General features: G+C 46.3%; 1 protein-coding gene across 4 annotated transcripts; it reads left to right on the plus strand.

The window, feature by feature from the left end:
* Window positions 1-486: 486 nt before the first annotated feature.
* Window positions 487-18101, plus strand: PPP1R10 (protein phosphatase 1 regulatory subunit 10). Of its 4 annotated transcripts, none has more exons than XR_012434038.1 (19): window positions 487-906; window positions 7384-7501; window positions 8175-8261; window positions 8424-8559; window positions 9430-9481; window positions 11652-11729; window positions 11863-12036; window positions 12262-12367; window positions 12470-12582; window positions 13413-13513; window positions 13762-13909; window positions 13986-14144; window positions 14243-14489; window positions 14658-14721; window positions 14834-15028; window positions 15216-15446; window positions 15542-15655; window positions 15813-16568; window positions 16842-18101. XR_012434038.1 is itself a non-coding variant. In XM_045390056.2 (19 exons), exons 2-19 carry the CDS (start codon window positions 7395-7397, stop codon window positions 16949-16951), a joined length of 2823 nt encoding a protein of 940 aa, XP_045245991.1. In that variant the 5' UTR covers window positions 487-3009; window positions 7384-7394; the 3' UTR covers window positions 16952-18101. The 4 variants fall into 4 exon arrangements, 3 of the variants coding, with proteins under 3 accessions (XP_045245991.1, XP_065400313.1, XP_073894690.1); XM_045390056.2 differs by having other exon boundaries at window positions 487-3009; window positions 15216-15291; XM_065544241.2 differs by having other exon boundaries at window positions 15216-15291.
* The last annotated feature ends 1029 nt before the right edge of the window (window positions 18102-19130 follow it).

Here is a 19130-nt window from a genome sequence, read left to right on the forward strand (position 1 = left end):
AGCTGGCGAATTGTCGTTTAGGTTGACCAATGAGTTCACGCCTCGCGTATAATGTCTCGCGACAAGGGCGTTTCACCAGCACGTTTGGGCGCGTTGGGCGGCGTCCGGGTATAAAAGACTCCACCCGAGCGGGCGGCCGCCATTCTGGGGTTCGTTTAGAGGTAAGTTTACCTACCTTGTTGTTTAGTGGGTAAAATTTTGCGGAGAGCGTTGGATCTGGGAAGCGGGGTAGGGGTGGGTTCATTTGAGAGCCACGGCTTAAAGCGGCTGCGATCAGGATGGGACACAGAGGTTTGTTTGGGGACAGCAAAGATGGCATTTCTGGGTGTTTTGAAGCAACCCGTACTGATTACATCTTTCTCCCTTGTGTTCCTTTTATCCCAGGTTTGAATTTTCTCGGAGAAAGACAGGCCGACCACGAGGAAAACAGAAACAAGCCGCAGCAACATCTAAGCCCTTGAAAGGATCCTGAGAGAGGGGGGAAAGGGAAAACAGCAGCCACCAGCCCAACCACTTGTGTCTTCTGCCCCTTCCCACCTATCTTGCCCACCCCACCAGCCCACGCTGCTTGGGACTTGAAATCTGTGGCCGAAGGACCGTCACCACATAACTTGAAAAATAATCAACCACCCTCCCTTCCCAAACCACCCAAATTCACTCATCCAGCGTTTACTTTTTTGAATCCACTCAGAACTTTTTTCTGCGACCCCCCTCCCTAAATGGAGTTGGGTGGGGGGGGAAATGAATACTGAGTTGGCCTTTATTTTTTAAAAGACTTTTTGATCCAATGAGGCCCCCTAAATAATTGAGTTTTGGGTCCTGGTTGGTTGTTTTATTTTTTTTCCTCCAAAATTTTACCCCCTCCCCCCTGAGCCCGAGGTGCTGACGTCGCAAAAAAATTGGATAGTAAGTGTCGAATTTTCAAAAACCAGCCTTGCAACAAGAAGTCAACGTTTCCCGTTGTGAAACCAAAAATAATGAGAGGAAGAAATGAGACCATAGAACAAATAGAGAACTGGAGAAGGACCAATCTGGTCACTTAATCTCCATTAAAAAGGGCCTGTGGGTCTAAACAGTCTTGTTCTCTCTCCCCTACCACCTATCTCTTCCCTGCCCTGCTGCAGGCAAAGAGAGGGTGGAGGGAGGGCCAGCAAGTGAGGATTTTGATGGTTAACCCTTGGTAATCCAGCCAATTTCCAGACTGCCAAAGCCATACGTGTTTATATAAGGAGGAATGGTTACCTTCCTCTGGTTAGCAGCAGTCTTCGAAAGGGTTAATGAGCTCACATACAAGAGATGGTGGATCTTGTGGCCCAGAAGTACCACTTCTTTGTGTGTGAGACAAGCAGGGTGCCTTTCAATTTGCCAGATTAATAAGCAATCTGTACATAAAGATTGCAGGGTAAGGAGATGGGCAGAGAGAAATAATAGCTCGCTATAACTTTTTAAATGACTGTTAAATCCTCTCAATTTTAATGTAATTTGTTTGGGGTATATTTGTGTGGTTAAAATAGGTGGCAATCTAGGAATAAAGATTGCAAGACACTTAGGACAAAATATAATCTTAGTGCCAGTACATACAATAGTTGGGGAGGTAAAGAATGTCTTATAATTGTTGCAGATTGCATAGGTATTTAAAAGCAAAAGAGTGATTAACATTTTAACTTGATATTTTTTGGTGGGGGAGGTACAGTTAAATAGAGGGTGGAAAGGTTGGGTAATGTGGAATTTAGGAGTATAATTTTAAAAGCCATTTAGTGCAATTGAATGCTAGCTTTCTAAAAGATTTGTGTCGTTAAAAGGAATTTTTTTCTTCCCTGCTTCAATATGGCGACTTTCCTTGTCCTTTTGTCTTCCAAGCGGCGTTGCAGGTTGTGTCTTGACCCATTTTTTTTCCTGTCCTCCCACCTCAACCCTATTTGTTGAGAGGGGTCCAAGTCCTTCCTCCCCCTTTCCCTCTATAGGGAGGATGGGGGTGGTCGATGGTAGCCGGTTGAACCTCCGTTGCAAATTCAGTTCTTCCCTGCAGAAAATTGTTCTAATATTTTGATTGCTTTAATTTTCACTACGCTCTTACTGATCAAAATAGGTCAAAGATTATTCACGATGGGGAACTGGCTTTTGGCTTTTTTACTAAAAAGGTGTTTTTATAATGTAACTGAAGCTACCGGCAGAGCTGGGTGGCTTTTTATAGTTCGAGTCCTCTTTCTCCATTACAAAATGGCGTCCCTCCGTCTTTGTTGTTTTTCTTCCCCTTTTGCCATCCTGAGCTTAGGGCCGCCCTAGAAACTTGGTCAAGGGGGAGGAGCAGCCTTGAAAGGTGATGTAATCAGCTTTCTTCCTCTTTTCTCCACCCTCTTGAAGCTCCACCCCTGAGCAGATGCCTTTGCACTCCCTGTGCTCGTGGCTGCTAGGGAGAAGACATTTTCCTAATTTTCATTATATAAAATACCTTAAAGGGATGAGAGCTTATAGGAATTAAGTATTAAGGCTGTCCATCTCCTTGGGTAGTTCTAGTTTTTATAGAACCAGTTTTTATTTTCACTTTCACTCATCACAACTGCTTGTAATTTTTCCCCACTTCAGCTGCCAGGGGTGAAAAAACAGGCAAACCCAAGACTGGGAGCTTTGAGGATGTGTGTGAGCGTGTGTGTATGTATATATGTGTGTAGAGGGAGATGGGAAAGACACAAGGGCTTGCGAGAGTCCCTTCGAGATAAACGGGCCTGATGACACTGAAATGTGCCATTTCTGCTCAGGAACCAGTCTTTGGGCCTCCTGCATTTGGTCGCTTTGTGTAATGAGAATCGGGGGAAGGTGGATACTTCTAGGACTTTCTTCTAAATCGCCCTCATTCCCACCTCTCAGTTTGGGGATAAACTGTATTCAGTGCTGTATCACGTTCTGCACTTAGTTCCTGTACATTGGTACTAGGATAAGAAGTGAATCTTTAGGAAAGGAGGCGGCAGTTGTAAACTCAAGGCAGGGGGAATCAAGCTACGGTTTCTGGTAAGCAAAACCTTTCTGGTATTACATTTCACAACTTTCATTTTTTTTTTCCCAAAGAGCCACCTTTTTTGAATTTCTTTTTCCTTCCCTTCTAAAAGAAATTCCTTGAAAGCATTAATGAAAAAATGATGTCCTCTTCATTTTTCAACTCATGCAGTGCTGTGGCAGTTGGTGCATGTTCAGAAGCCATGCCCTATCTGAGGGTGGTATTGGGTGTCTGGTTCCTTCCCCCAACTTTTTCAAAGCCAAATCTTTATCAGACTCTCCATATAATTTTAATTTTTAAAAGTCCTGCACTGAAGCGTGGAGGTTCTAGGCAGAATTGGAAAGCACAACTGCCCTGTGGTGATGTGGGTGAGACTTAGGGCTAATTTTCTACTGGGTACAGATTCTCAAATTATTACTTAAACTTCTGGATTGGATGGGAGGGACTCTTCCACATGTCTATTGACCACAAGTTTTTTTTGTTTTGTTTTGTTGTTTTTTTTCTTTTAAGCAGTTTGCCATGTGCCTCTGCAGCATATCTTCTTTGGGAGCTGAACATTCTACCCACTGGGGTTCCTGATATCTAGTGAGCCAGGGGATTAATAATGAAGATCTTCCTTAACATGGGAGATGGGAAGCAAGGTCTACTAGGGGAACCACATCCATTCAGAGAATCTTGGAAAAGCTGATCCTTGTAGTTTGTGGCCAGAGTTCCAGTCTGGGGTCTTTTTCTATGAGTTGGGGTGGTGTATCATTTTGCATCTTTATTGAAAGGCAGATAAGCTTTTGAGGAGCTCATGTATCAGGTTTGCAAAATGACTTTGAGGGGTAGGGGCTTACTACTTGGAAGCAAGCTATGACCTTGTGATGAATCACCTGAGAGACATAATTCAGTCCACTATTGAGTCAAACTAGGAAATGCCTAAAACACTGAAGAAAGGAAGGGGAACATGAGTTAGGTACAAATCATTTTCATTTCCAGAAGTGCCTCTAAATTAAGGTAAATTTGGGAGTTTTTTCTCTTTTTGTTAGAAGACAGTTATTTTTAAAGAACTCTGACTTGCACAGAATTTTTATCCTGAACCAATTCAGTCCTGTTCATTGGTGATGGATGTGGAATAACTTTAGCTATGCTGGATATTTTTTCACCCTATTTATTTGAATAGCCCTCAAGTAAAATTCATTTTGAAGGCAGGAGTTGGTGTCACAGACGTTTATCTCTGGTAAAAGTGGTAGAAAATTCCCCAGTGCTTTGTGCCAGTAGAGTATGGCTCTGCCTGAAACATCTCCGTAAGGAAAGCATAGCTTAGGATGAGGTGGACGTAGGCCAGGGGGTTGCTCCCTCACTCCCCACCTTCTGTATGTTCTGCAGTCAAGGAAATAGCAGCTCACTAAAAAAAGACATAATCATGCCCTGGATTATTCGTGGTTCCAGAAAGCTTTCTCAAGCTTTCATTCTAGACTCCAGATCCTGAGTAGGTAATGTTACAACACTTAGTCACAGCCCCTGCCTTCCTTCATCAACTCAGTTTGCCTTCTCAGCTGTAGCCCTGTGCCCGGAATGTTGGACTTTACATTCCTCCCCACTTCAGTGCCTTGGAGCTTGTTTGGTTTTTTCCCAAAATATACTGACTTCCAAGTAAGGAAACTAGGTTATAAGACACTTAGGGTCCTTAATTTTAAATAAGAATGAATCTGCCTAAAGGAAGGCCATCATGAGAAAACCCACTTATATTTTATCAAGATTGGTGCTAATGAGACAAAATTTCACTTATATTTCCAAAATATAAGTAGTGGAAAATGAATGTTTAACACTAATTTTGCTTTGTCTCTTAGCTTTCCTTTGACTATTAATGTTTTTTATTCTTGTTTATACAAATGGGAATAAAAAAGTCCTTGGATCCCATTCCCAGCAGAGGGCTCTGGACAGAATTTAGCTTTGTACTCATTGGTCCATTTTTCTAAGACTGGCTCTTCTGTCTTGTCTCCCATCCTCTGAAGGAACACTTGAGCTCAGATGACAGTTTATTTAGTGTCTGAAGGAAATAGAGGTAGCTGGTCTATTTATTGGCTTAGCTTGCAGTTGGATATGCCAAAGGGAATTCTCCAGGGTTGTATATATTCAGCCCTGGGTTTGAACCAGTCAAGTCAAGGGGAACTGGTTTGAAATGATGTTTAATTCAAGGCCTTTTGTCAAGTTGCATATATTTTGCTTTGGGAATCTAATGGTAGGTATGTGTGTGTATATATAGAGTTTTAAAAATTTCTTAGTCTCTTGATTGCTTGTGATATGTTATTATTGGAACCCATACATTGCTTTTCCAGTCTCCAACAGATGTGATATCTGTTTTATATGTCCCTTTATCATATCTCTTTATAGTTTCTATAGATCACTTTATATTATCTCACTACATGGGAAGAATACCTTTATTTCTGTGTCTATGTAAGGATCACCATACTTGAGTGGATTTGGCCCACGAACGTCTAATCTTTTCCAGTATTCTCCTTGAATGTTTTTTCTCTGACCTCAGGTTCCATGTGTACTTGTAGAGGTTCCAGGGCAGCAGTGACTTCTCAACATTTCTTGCCTCATCTCTCGCTTTGTTCGGCCCACAGGTTATGACCGCCAGAGCCAAGATTATACTTCTTCCCTTCCTGGCTGCCTCCTCCCTGCCTCTGCTGCTGCTCGCCTAGAGTGTTAGGACCTACACATTTGGAAATTTATTGACCTTTTTGTTGGGAGGACTAAAGGGCTGAGATTGTTATGCTTATGTTTTTTCTTTTGTTTGAGAACAAATAGAATTAATTTGCATTATCTTACAAGAAACCTATGTTTTTTCCGGCACAAAAATACTCATCTTTGTAAAATACTGATTTTTCTACCCTTCTGCGGGGATTGTGTCTGTTACCTCTGTGCTAGATGTAGGATGAGGAAGGTTTTGTTCTTGCCTCTTCCTTGCTACCCAGTGTTGGCCTTATTGCCCAAAGGCAGATATTGCTGAAATGGCTTTCTTTTTTGGTGGTTTTTTGTTTGTTTGTTTGTTTTTGAGACAGGGTCTTACTCTGTCGCTCAGGCTGGAGTGCAGTGGCACAATCACAGCTCATTGTAGCCTCAATGTCCCTGGGCTCAAGCAGTCCTCCCATTTTCCCACCTCAGCCTCCTGGGTAGCTGGGACTACAGGTGCACACCATCATACTCAGCTTATGTTTTGTAGAGATGAGGTTTCGCCATGTTGCTGAGGCTGGTTTCAAACTCTTATGCTCAAGGAATCTGCCCACCTTGGCCTCCCAAAGTGCTGGGATTACAGGCATGAACCACAGCACCTGGCCTCTTTTTTGGTTCTTAGAAGCAAGTATTTAGAGGCAGTGTAGATACAAATCCCAATCAGAACAATATTGATTGTAAATTTCCTTTCTGGAACTTCAGTTCTGCCCTGTCCCATAAAAGGAGCTTAGCTTTTAACTAATTCCTTTTCCAACCTGGTCTAAAACAGCTGCTTAAAAGGGAATTTTTCTAGCATTTGACTTTATTCCATTCTTTAGTTTCCATGGTTTTCAGTTTTAGGCTTTCCTAGGGGATCCACAGCGTGATTTTTGAGGAGAGGACCAGATTTACATCTTTGCTTTTGAAAGCACAAACCACTAGCTTCCGTTTAACATGGAGACAGTAAAAACTTGTGCAGTGTTTGGTTAATGAGTGACAGTTTATTCAAGGCCTAGGAGGACCTGCTTGATTTCCTTGCATCCATTTGTCTCAATATCTGGCACCTACCTCCAGATCTCCTTAGGGAAGGATTCTGTTTTCAAGTTTTGTTTTGTTCTCTATCATCTACCACTTCAGCTGATAGATATCTTGCCTTATGTCGTGATTATGACTCTTAATGGGCTAAGATAAAAAGGAATCAACTCTTACAAGACATTTAGCTCAAACACCCAAGATTTGGCCCAATTTCTGTCAAGCTATAGGCTGTTTTTCAAGCCAGATTTTTCAGCAACTAGGGAAGACAGGACTTAACAATAGGTACAAATGCCCTGGAGAGTTGAACATCTTGTTATGAGAACTGAATCTTAGCTCTAGTACGATCTAGTGAAGTTCAGCCATCCTAGGAAGGATGCTGCTGGGAGGGAGGGACAGGTGTGCTGCTCTAGTCCTCCAATCGAATTGCTTTCCTGTTCAGTCACATATGCTCCCCATGTTTAACTTGCTAGGGCTATTTTCTCGGTAGTGGCAAGTGGTCTGTGTTGATTTTTCATATCTAAAAAATAGCATAGTTGAATAGTCACTATACTTTGTCAGATGTAGAGATGTGGTTTATTAGAGGGCCTACTCGGGTAGTCCTTGCCACCCATTTATTCTGTGGGTTTGTTTGTTTTGTCCTCTTACCATAGAAACCACCATCATGGGTTCTGGTCCCATAGACCCCAAAGAACTTCTCAAGGGCCTGGACAGCTTCCTTAACCGAGATGGGGAAGTCAAAAGTGTGGATGGGATTTCCAAGATCTTCAGGTGAGTCTTTACCCTTTTTTGGATTCATTGTGAGTAGAGAATATTGTGTGTTAAAATATGGCTGCAGTTGAGGCAGACTGGAATGATCCTGGAAAGGAAAGGGAAAGACAGTCAGTGCAATAGGATTAAAATCTAACAATTTTAGGGTAAGGGATAGGAAAAGATGATCACTTGGTTTCTGACCATAGCGGAAGCTGGAGATTTGGACGTCCACAGTCCCAAGGGAGTCATATGTTGGAATGAGAGCAGGGTAGCCTGGTAACAGAATTCTAGATTGTTTAGGTTCATGTTCCACCTACCTATAATGTTATTTTCTTTCAGGGATTCTCAGGTTCAGGGGAGAGTAAATAAGCCAGTCTTGAACAGACTATTAGGGACAGTTGTTGAGGGCTAGCCGTATCACCTGGGGGCAGAATGACATTCATCCTGTGTGTTAGGGAGGCAGTGATGCTCTCCTCCCCAGGTCAGGGACTTCGGTGTCTCTGTTCTCCCATAAGTTTCCATGTTGCACTGGATCCATCCCATCCTCCTAGAGGTATATGTGACTCCCCCTCTCTGGAGCAAAGTCCCAAATCATCAGGAATCTCTAGGCAGTTCACAGATTAGAGAGGCGCTTTTGCTAAGAGAAGAGATACTGGCTGCTTCATTTCTAACCCTCACTCATATCCTGCAGTTTGATGAAGGAAGCACGAAAGATGGTGAGTCGATGCACTTACTTGAACATTCTCCTGCAGACCCGTTCACCAGAAATACTGATCAAGTAAGTGGGGATCTGGATGGTTGGAATGGGAAGATGTAGCTAAAAGATGGGGTGGTGAGGCATGGGGTTCCAGGGGCATTGATGGGAGACTGGGATCGTGGGATGTGGTACTTTCAAAACCTAGAAAGGGCGTAACTGATAGACTCTCCTGCCTGCCTGCAGGTTTATTGACGTTGGTGGCTACAAACTTCTTAACAATTGGCTGACGTATTCAAAGACAACCAACAACATTCCCCTCCTCCAGCAAATACTACTGACCCTGCAGCACCTACCACTCACTGTAGACCATCTCAAGCAGGTACCTTTAGTCTTTAAACCCTGATTCTTCTTTTTTTGGTTTCGTCTAACAGATGAAAACTCACACTGACTGATGTTGGCTGTGATCTTGGGCCTGTGAGATAGAATGGCAGAAAAATAATTTAGAATAAGAAGACTTGGTTTGAATTTATCTCCTTTAATAGGTGTGTGGCGCCTGGGTGCGGTGGCTCACGCCTGTAATCCCAGCACTTTGGGAGGCCGAGGCAGGCAGATCACGAGGTCAGGAGACCGAGACCATCCTGGCTAACACGATGAAACCCCGTCTCCACTAAAAATACAAAAAATTAGCCAGGCATGGTGGCTTGCATCTGTAGTCCCAGCTAATCAGGAGGCTGAGGCTGGAGAATCACTTGAACCCAGGAGGTGGAGGTTGCAGTGAGCCAAGATCACACCACTGCACTCCAGCCTGGGTGACAAAGCGAGACTTGTCCCCCACCCCCAAAAAAAAGAATGTGTCAGCCGGGTGTGGTGGCTCACACCTGTAATCCCAACACTTTGGGATGCTGAGGTGGGTGGATTGCTTGAGCCCAGTAGTTTAAGACCAGCCTGGGCAAAAATGATAAGACCCTGTCTCTACAAAAAATAAAATTTACCCAGATGTGGTGGTGGTGGTGCGTGCCTGTAGTCTCAGTTATTTAGGAGACTCAGGTGGGAGAATCATTTGAGTCTGGGAGATCGAGGCTGCAGTGAGCCAAGATTGCTCCACGCACTCTAGCCTGGGCAAGACAGTGAGACTCCGTCTCAAAAAAAAAAAGGTCGGGGGGAGCATTGTAACTTTTGTCATTTTTAGCTCTAAGTGGAATTATTTGCCTCCTGGCATTTACCTTTCTGTTGCTCCCATTTCTCATAGAACAACACAGCTAAACTGGTGAAGCAGCTGAGCAAGTCAAGTGAGGATGAAGGTAGGTGCCGCTCCTGCTCTTTCATGGGCTTTTCTCTGTTACTTCCACTTCATTACCTTAATATCTTTTCCCATCCTTGGATTGTCGCTTCACTTTTCTCTTTCTGTGTCACCTTGCTTTTTTTTCCTTCTTTTAAAGAGAAAGTTCCTCTAACCTGTACCCTGTTTCCTGTTCTCAATTCCAAAGTTGTTCATTTCTCTGTTGCTGAATATAAGGCACCATACTTTAACTGGAAGCTGATTCCTAAGATTGCTTGTTATAAAACACATACACTTAGGCCGGGCGCGGTGGCTCAAGCCTGTAATCCCAGCACTTTGGGAGGCCGAGACGGGCGGATCACGAGGTCAGGAGATCGAGAGACGATCCCGGCTAACACGGTGAAACCCCGTCTCTACTAAAAAATACAAAAAAATAGCCGGGCGAGGTGGCGGGCGCCTGTAGTCCCAGCTACTCGGGAGGCTGAGGCAGGAGAATGGCGTAAACCCGGGAGGCGGAGCTTGCAGTGGGCTGAGATCCGGCCACTGCACTCCAGCCTGGGTGACAGAGCAAGACTCCGTCTCAAAAAAAAAAAAAAAAAAAAAAAAAAAAAAAAAAAAAAAAAAACAAAACACATACACTTAAAATTCACTGTGGGAAATAGTATCATCCTAGCGTGTCTCATCATCGTTCACTTCTGTTTTTCTAACTATAGCATATTCTGGGAACTTTAATAACTGTTTTCCTAACAATAGATGTACTAGTTCTACCAATAAACATATTCCTGTAGGACATGGGCAAAATCTTGACTCTTGAAATATATCAAAGCGCCGGGCGCAGTGGCTCACGCCTGTAATCCCAGCACTTTGGGAGGCCGAGGCGGGCAGATCACGAGGTCAGGAGATCGAGACCATCCTGGCTAACAAGGTGAAACCCCGTCTCTACTAAAAATGCAAAAAATTAGCCAGGCGTGGCGGTGGGCACTTGTAGTCCCAGCTACTTGGGAGGCTGAGGCAGGAGAATGGCGTGAACCCGGAGGCGGATCTTGCAGTGAGCCGAGATTGCGCCACTGCACTCCAGCCTGGGTAACCGAGCGAGACTCCATCTCAAAGAAAAAAAAAGAAATATATCAAAGCTCTGATTCTTTCCTTTTTAAAAGAGTTGTGGAGCTTCTGGCAAGGACCATACAGTTCTGTCTTGAAGACAAAGCCTGTCTCCTTTAGAAATTTAGAGTTTCCTTTATCTCTACCCGGGCACACAAGATACCAGTTTCCCACCAAGTGAGCAGTAATCTATTTCCAACTGGCTTAATTGTGTTGCTCTCTTTAAATATATATTTAATTACCATCATTCCTTTAGATATTGAAATTTGTATATTCCCTGTCGGTTGTAGTTAAGTCTCACCGGAACCATAGTTATCAGTTACTCCAGAAAGATTTTAGGATATTCCTGCATTGAGGTTCATGTTGGCTTAGGTATAGAAATTGCTAATTGTGTGACTGTTTCAAAAAGTTATGTTTTAGTGTTCTGTGAAAATCTTACTGTTAAATGACAAATTATGAAATAAGTCTCTAAGTGGAAATGTTGGCCAGAAGAGAGGTGCCATAGATCAGAGATGTTATTTGCCAAGTACAAAAGGAAAGAGTTACAAAAGTAGTTTTTCATTTAGAAACAAATTTTATGCTTGTTTTTACATCTATAAAGGAAAATAAAAAGTCTTCAGATTGTTGTAACAATTAGGTGTGTTATACGTAAAGCAACTAATGTAGCTTTTTAAAAAAATGTCAGTAGTTTTTGAGGAACTGGTGGATTTTGGTTACATGTATAAGTTCTTTAATGGTGATTTCTGAGATTTTGGTACACTCATCACCCGAGCAGTGTACATGGCACCCAATGTGTAGTCTTTTACTAATGCAGATTTTAACCACATATTCTGAAATAAATATTAGGTCTTTTTACTCCAGAGTGGTGTGATGACATCAGAGTTGAAAGTTATTTGAGTAGAACACAACTCTTAATTCATTGTTCCATTTTTTAAGAGTTTGGTTTTTAAGCATATCTCATGTTCTTCTTAAAACTTTGGATTACTTTCTCCATTACATAGATTTTCACAATATTTTCTCAAACCTCCCATTTTCTGTTCCTGGAAGAATATTTTACATTATTAGGCATTTCCCCTTTCTCTCACCTGCAGAGCTCCGGAAATTGGCCTCAGTCCTTGTCAGCGACTGGATGGCTGTCATCCGCTCTCAGAGCAGTACTCAGCCCGCTGGTAAGCTCCTTAGTCCTTTATCCTTTGTATTTATTTCTTTCCTACTGGGATGTGGCCTTTAGGTACTCCCAGTCTGCTTCACCTCTGACAGTGTTTAAATAAAATCCATTTCTGCTTTGTTTTTTCACGACAGAGAAAGATAAGAAGAAACGTAAAGATGAGGGGAAAAGTCGAACTACCCCTCCTGAGCGACCTTTGACAGAGGTGAAGGCTGAGACCCGGGCCGAGGAGGCCCCAGAGAAGAAGAGGGAGAAGCCCAAGTCTCTTCGAACCACAGCACCCAGTCATGCCAAGTTCCGTTCCACTGGTAAGACTGGCGGCTGGCCTCTGGAGGGTTCGTGTGCATGTGCACACCCAGAGCCTTATGGGGGAATCATTTGATGTGTGATATGTTAATCGTAAGGAAGAGAGAAGATTAGCGGAGGAAGCTTTGGTTACAAGGTTAGAAGAACATTTGCGGGTGAGAACGGGAGGAGAATTCAGGGGTTTAGGGGTTTGAGTTCAGCTGCCCACACCATGCTTCTTTCCCCAGGACTAGAGCTGGAGACACCATCCTTGGTGCCTGTGAAGAAGAACGCCAGCACAGTGGTGGTTTCTGACAAGTACAATCTTAAACCTATCCCCCTCAAACGTCAGAGGTATGGACCATATTCTCAGGTTCTGAATGGGGTGGATCTGTGGACACAAGGGAGCAAGAGGGGGTGAGTCAGAGATGTTGATGACAGTTCCTCTTCTGACAGCAACGTAGCTGCTCCAGGAGATGCTACCCCCCCTGCAGAAAAGAAATACAAGCCACTCAACACAACACCTAATGCCACCAAAGAGATCAAAGTGAAGATCATTCCGCCACAGCGTGAGTCTAAAGTGGGGAGATGTACTTTGAATTAGGAGCAAAGTCTTTTTTTTTTTTTTTTTTTTTGAGACAGTCTCGTTCTGTTGCCCAGGCTGGAGTGCAGTGGCACGATCTTGGCTCACTGCAAGCTCCGCCTCCCGGGTCCATGCCATTCTCCTGCCTCAGTCTCCCGAGTAGCTGGGACTACAGGCGCCCGCCACCATGCCCAGCTAATTTTTTGTATTTTTAGTAGCGATGGGGTTTCACCATGTTAGCCAGGATGGTCTCAATCTCCTGACCTCATGATCCACCCGCCTCGGCCTCCCAAAGTGCTGAGATTACAGGCGTGAGCCACCGTGCCTGGCCAGGAGCAAACTCTTATGGGAACGAATGTCTCTGGGAACGAGAAGTTTTTTTCCCTTCTCTTTTATTATTTCCCTCCATTTTCCTTTGATTTCTTGGTACCCTTTACTTTTTGTACCTCTGGAACTCCTGTTTCCGGTGTCACTTAGGAGTAATTTTAGAGATAAGATAGGGAGGTGTGCCATTTTGTGACTGGTCAGGGGCGCCTGGCAAGGTGATTTGTCGTGTTCACAGGGGCTCACTTCATCAGTTACCTGAGCTATAATTCACATTCAAAGCTATGGCTTGCCTGCCACAGGAAACCTAGAATAACAAGAAGAATATCGTGTGTGAATCCTCCTGCATGTGCTTCCTGGTCCTCTTGAGCTTGTCGTGTCCTAAGTTGAGGCAGGCTCTTCATTGGCTCATTTTATGCCTAGACTGTGTTTGCAGGTGTAGGATTGTGAAGGAGGTCTGATGATGCCATTTGATGCTCTTTCTTTTTGTAGCTATGGAGGGCCTGGGCTTCCTGGATGCTCTCAATTCAGCCCCTGTTCCAGGCATCAAAATTAAGAAGAAGAAAAAAGTGCTGTCACCTACAGCTGCCAAGGTATGGGCTCCCAAAAGTAGGTTTCAGTGAGAGTATAAAAGGTAAAGTAGAAGAAGGGGCACAGCAGCTAGGAGTTGTCCGGGAGGACAAGAGGCGTTTTGCCTTGGATATAGACGGTGCAGGTGAGACCGGCGTGGAGACAGAGTCTTCCTTTATATAGGAACTGTGGGGGATTGTGCCTGGGACCCTGGACTAATTGCCTTGCCCTTGGCTTTCCAGTCAGTTCACTTCCTTTTCTTTCACAATAGCCGAGCCCCTTTGAAGGGAAAACGAGCACAGAACCAAGCACAGCCAAACCTTCTTCCCCAGAACCAGCACCGCCGTCTGAGGCAATGGACATAGACCGTCCAGGCACCCCGGTTCCCCCTGTTGAAGTTCCAGAGCTCATGGATACAGGTAATCTAGAAACTGGTTCAGTTTGGGGGGTTTTCTGAAAGGAGGGATCTGGGTCTGAAACCTCTTCTGCTTCCAGCCTCTTTGGAACCAGGAGCTCTGGATGCCAAGCCAGTGGAGAGTCCTGGAGATCCTAACCAACTGACCCGGAAAGGCAGGAAGAGGAAAAGTGTGACGTGGCCTGAGGAAGGCAAACTGAGAGAATATTTCTATTTTGAATTGGATGAAACTGAACGAGGTAAGAGGTCATTTCCTATGGAATAGGTGTATTTAAGGGATTTTAAAAGAACTTGGTTGTGCTTACTTTCCCTCTTGCTTTTCTTCCTCTGCCGATAGTAAATGTGAATAAGATCAAGGACTTTGGTGAGGCAGCTAAGCGAGAGATACTGTCAGACCGACATGCATTTGAGACAGCGCGGCGTCTGAGCCATGATAACATGGAGGAGAAGGTGCCCTGGGTGTGCCCCCGGCCCCTGGTTCTGCCGTCACCGCTTGTCACCCCTGGAAGCAATAGCCAGGAGCGATATATCCAGGCTGAGCGGGAGAAGGGAATCCTTCAGGAGCTCTTCCTGAACAAGGAGAGGTGAGCAGAGTGGGATTCCTGCCCTGGGATGTTGAGTGCTTGGACACTCCTGAGGGGAACGTGAGCTGGGGTAATTAAGGGGTGGAGGTTAGAAATTACTTTCAGGGCCTGAATTAATAACTTGACTATCATTCTACTATTTTCCCTCACCTGTGCTGTTCCTGATAGTCCTCATGAGCCTGATCCTGAGCCCTACGAGCCCATACCCCCTAAACTCATCCCCCTAGATGAGGTAAGTCAGTGTTATGTGATGATGGAAGTTGTGATGGTCATTGAATTCAGTGCATCTTTCATGTGAGAATGTATCTGTTCTGTCAGTCCTAATTTTTTTGTTGTTCTTTCAGGAGTGTTCCATGGATGAGACTCCGTATGTTGAGACCCTGGAACCTGGGGGGTCAGGTGGCTCACCTGATGGGGCAGGAGGCTCCAAGTTGCCTCCAGTTCTGGCCAATCTTATGGGAAGCATGGGTGCTGGAAAGGGCCCCCAAGGCCCTGGAGGAGGAGGCATTAATGTCCAGGAGATCCTCACTTCCATCATGGTATGCGCCCTCTTTCCCCTTTTCCACCTTCTGTGGAGCCTCCTTAAGTGCTCTCTCCTCACTCTGTCTCCCATTCGCCTTACCCCAGTTCTCCACATCTACCCACTTACCCTAATCTTTGGCTGTCCCTTTCGCCATGGTCGTTACCCTGTCTGTCTGTTTACTTTGCCTTCTTACATCCTCACAGGGTAGCCCAAACAGTCATCCTTCAGAGGAACTACTGAAACAACCAGACTATTCAGACAAGATCAAGCAGATGCTGGGTAATCCTCAGGGCCAGCCCCAGGGGACTGGGGGAGGAAGCCTGCAGTGGAGTTGGGGGAAGCAGGGTTTCACAGATGCAGAAGAGTACAGGGCTGTGGACACTAGGCAAGAAATGGGAGGGAAAGACTGGACAGAGAGAGCATTGCTCTGCCAGGTTGGTTTGAGAGGGTCAGTTGGGTGCATCTAAATGGGAAACCATGCCTGTCTTCTAGAGTGCTCATGCTGTGTTATCCTTGTTTTCATTAACAGTGCCACATGGACTCCTAGGCCCTGGCCCGATAGCCAATGGTTTCCCACCAGGGGGTCCTGGGGGCCCCAAGGGCATGCAGCACTTTCCCCCTGGACCTGGGGGACCTATGCCAGGTAGGTGGTGAGTACAAGGTTGGAATGGGCTTATCTGCTTAATTTCAGTCTGATAATAGTATAGGATTGACTGGAAGGTGGGAGGTGAGGTGGTTTAGGTTGGGAGATGGCAGTTCCTGGTAGCTGATACTGTTTTCTCTTTTTTCTCCCCGTACAGGTCCCCATGGAGGCCCTGGTGGGCCAGTGGGTCCACGTCTCCTGGGTCCTCCACCTCCTCCCCGGGGGGGTGATCCCTTCTGGGATGGCCCAGGCGACCCTATGCGGGGTGGCCCAATGCGGGGGGGTCCAGGACCTGGTCCTGGACCATACCATAGAGGCCGAGGTGGCCGAGGAGGAAATGAACCTCCTCCTCCTCCTCCTCCTCCATTCCGAGGCGCCAGAGGAGGTCGCTCTGGAGGAGGACCCCCAAATGGACGAGGGGGCCCTGGTGGGGGCATGGTTGGAGGTGGTGGGCATCGTCCCCATGAAGGTCCTGGTGGAGGCATGGGCAACAGCAGTGGACATCGTCCCCACGAAGGCCCTGGCAGTGGCATGGGCAGTGGGCATCGCCCCCATGAAGGCCCTGGCAGTAGCATGGGTGGGGGTGGAGGACATCGTCCCCACGAAGGCCCTGGTGGTGGCATCAGTGGTGGCAGTGGCCATCGTCCCCATGAAGGCCCTGGTGGAGGAATGGGTGCTGGTGGTGGACATCGCCCCCACGAAGGCCCTGGCGGAAGCATGGGTGGAAGTGGTGGACATCGTCCCCATGAAGGTCCTGGACACGGGGGGCCCCATGGCCACCGGCCTCATGATGTCCCTGGTCACCGAGGCCATGACCATCGAGGACCACCTCATGAGCACCGTGGCCATGATGGCCCTGGCCACGGGGGAGGGGGCCACCGAGGGCACGATGGAGGCCACAGCCATGGAGGAGGTGAGGATGCTCCCTGTCCCCCATATGCCTTTTGGTGTCCCATACAAGCTTTTGGGGAGTGGGTGAGAGTCACTACTGTTGGTAGCTAGGCAGAACGTGAGGTACCCGTCTCTTTGATGTCCCAGTATGCATAGCAGTTCCTACTCTATGCCCTTCCCCCAAATCCCTAAGACTGTGTCTCTGAAAGTTCTTAGGATGCCATGGACTGGGGTGGTGATGGTGGCATTGCCCTCAGCCATTTCCTGTCTAACTGTTCTGCCATCATTCCCACAGACATGTCAAACCGCCCTGTCTGCCGACATTTCATGATGAAGGGCAACTGCCGCTATGAGAACAACTGTGCCTTCTACCACCCGGGTGTCAATGGGCCCCCACTGCCCTAGGGACCATTTGCCTGCCCCGTTCACACAACCCCTGTGGACTGCAGCCTCGCTCCTTCTACCCTGTTATGGCTTCTGTGAGGCCCATTTTCCCTTTTCCCCAGCTGATGAGGAGCCGGCCCCCTCAGTTCCCACTTGCTTGGGTTCCTGGGGGTTTTCTGATCACTGGTGCGCATTGATGTACATATTTTCCTCCAGTCTGGGGAGGAGAGAGACTGGAAACGTTCCTGGACTGCTGAAGAGGAGACCCAGTTGGCTTCACTTTTTGAGAAGATTCACCCTGTACCCCAAACCCCTTTCCAGTATTCCCCTTAATGCTTGAGAACCTAAAGCTGGTTATCCTGGAGAACACCCCTACCCTTCTATTGCGGGTCCCCACATGCACACAGAACTCTGACACAGGATCAGCTGCACTTAAGAAATCATCCCAGCTCAGTTCATTATTCCTCATGGGGTGGGGAGATGGTGAAGGGGTATTGTATATCCCACTGCACTGAGAGGGCTCAATCAGCTGGATTTGAGTTCTGGAACACACATCATCCCCACTCCTCCCCCAGCGTGGGCTCTCCATTCTGAGTCCTTTCTCAAGTGGGACCTTGAACTGTCTGTGAACACCCAGTCTGCGTCCTGGGTCTGCTAGGTTCGATGATGGTGAACTCATATCTGCATCCGGTGCAAGTTTTAGCTGGCAAAGGTGAGGCCAGTGGTGCTGGTGTGCCTTTGCCAACTACAGCCAGTCTGGAGACTTGATAAAATACTTCAGTGAGACCAGCTTCTCATCAACTTGGGCCTGGCATGCTGGGCCTGAAAGTCACACTACATGCACTGCCTTGGGGAGTTAGCTCACTCCCTGCTCCCACCTGGAACCTTGCCAGTGTGAAGGAGGCTTCCAGCTACTTCACCCTGTCAACCACCTCTGAATCCCCACCAGGTGCCTTCCTGGGTGGATTCGACAAGATGATTTTGCCCTTTCCCAGTTCTCTCCTTCACCTTGGCATCAGTTGTTTTCTATGAAAACAGTGGATTGGTTGGGTTTTGTGCAGGGTCTTGGGTTAGAGCCAAAATGGATTTGAGGATGAGTATTTTTTTTTTTTTGGTTTTGTATATTTTGTACATTAATAATAAACAGTGGAAAGAGAAGCAGCTTATTTAACCCCTGGTGTGTTTGGACTTTTTTGAGACGGAGTCTCGCTCCGTTGCCTGGGCTGGAGTGCAGTGGTGCAGTCTCAGCTCACTGCAATCTCTGCCTCCTGGGTTCAAGGGATTCTCCTGCCTCAGTCTTCTTTGAGTAGCTGGGATTACAGGCACCTGCCACCATGCCTGGCTAATTTTGTGTTTTTAGTAGAGACAGGGTTTCACCATGTTGGCCAGGCTGGTCTCGAACTCCTGACCTCGTGATCCGCCCACCACGGCCTCCCAAAGCACTGGGATTACAGGCGTGAACCACTGCGCCTGGCCTGGACTGTTTTTTTAAAAAAGCCATTACCACCTGTGTTAGGTACATTAGTATAAATCTGTGGAATCTGATTTTTTACTCCTCTGGAGCTAATGCTTGATCTAAGAGTTGCTATTAAGTACTGGTGAAAAAATACTTCAAAAAGTACATAAAACACTCTAGGATACAGACTAGATCTCAGCCACAGCGGTCTTTCCTGGTTCTCATCTCTCTGAGTCTTCCCTAACACGCCTCGTGTGTGTTCCTAGAACAGTCCTGTCCTGGCTATCATGCCCTCTAGGATGTGTTCTTGGTCATCTTATCCACATTCTACAGATAAGGGAGGAAAACCTGAGGATGCTGGAGTCAGATCAAGGCCATTGTCCCAGCTCTACCTCTCTACAGTCTGGGTGACCTTAGCCAGGTTAGTGTTGGGTATCAGTGGATCATGTCTGTAATCCCAGCACTTTTGGGAGGTCAAGGTGGGAAGACTACTTGAGCCCAGGAGTTTCAGACCAGTCTGGGCAACATAGGGAGACCGGGTCTGTACAAAAACATGCAAAAAAAAAAAAAAAAAGGCCAGGCATGGTGGCACATGCCTTTAGTTCCAGCTACCTGGAAGGCTGAGGTGAGAGGATCACTTGAGCCTGGGAGTTCAAGGCCACAGCTATGATAGTATCACTGCAATCCAGCCTGAGCAACAGAGCAAGACCCTCTCAAAAAAAAAAAAAAAAAAAGGCTAGGCAC

This window comes from Macaca fascicularis, chromosome 4 (assembly GCF_037993035.2).
Source record: "Macaca fascicularis isolate 582-1 chromosome 4, T2T-MFA8v1.1".
NCBI lineage: Eukaryota > Metazoa > Chordata > Mammalia > Primates > Cercopithecidae > Macaca > Macaca fascicularis.

Bases quoted from the DNA above. Each gene is read 5' to 3' on its own strand.
- PPP1R10 (XM_045390056.2), top strand. From the start codon at position 7,395: ATGGGTTCTGGTCCCATAGACCCCAAAGAACTTCTCAAGGGCCTGGAC. The intron at 12,368-12,469 runs GTATGGACCATA...CTCTTCTGACAG, and splicing joins ATCCCCCTCAAACGTCAGAG to CAACGTAGCTGCTCCAGGAG. The intron at 15,292-15,541 runs GTAATCCTCAGG...TTTCATTAACAG, and splicing joins CAAGATCAAGCAGATGCTGG to TGCCACATGGACTCCTAGGC.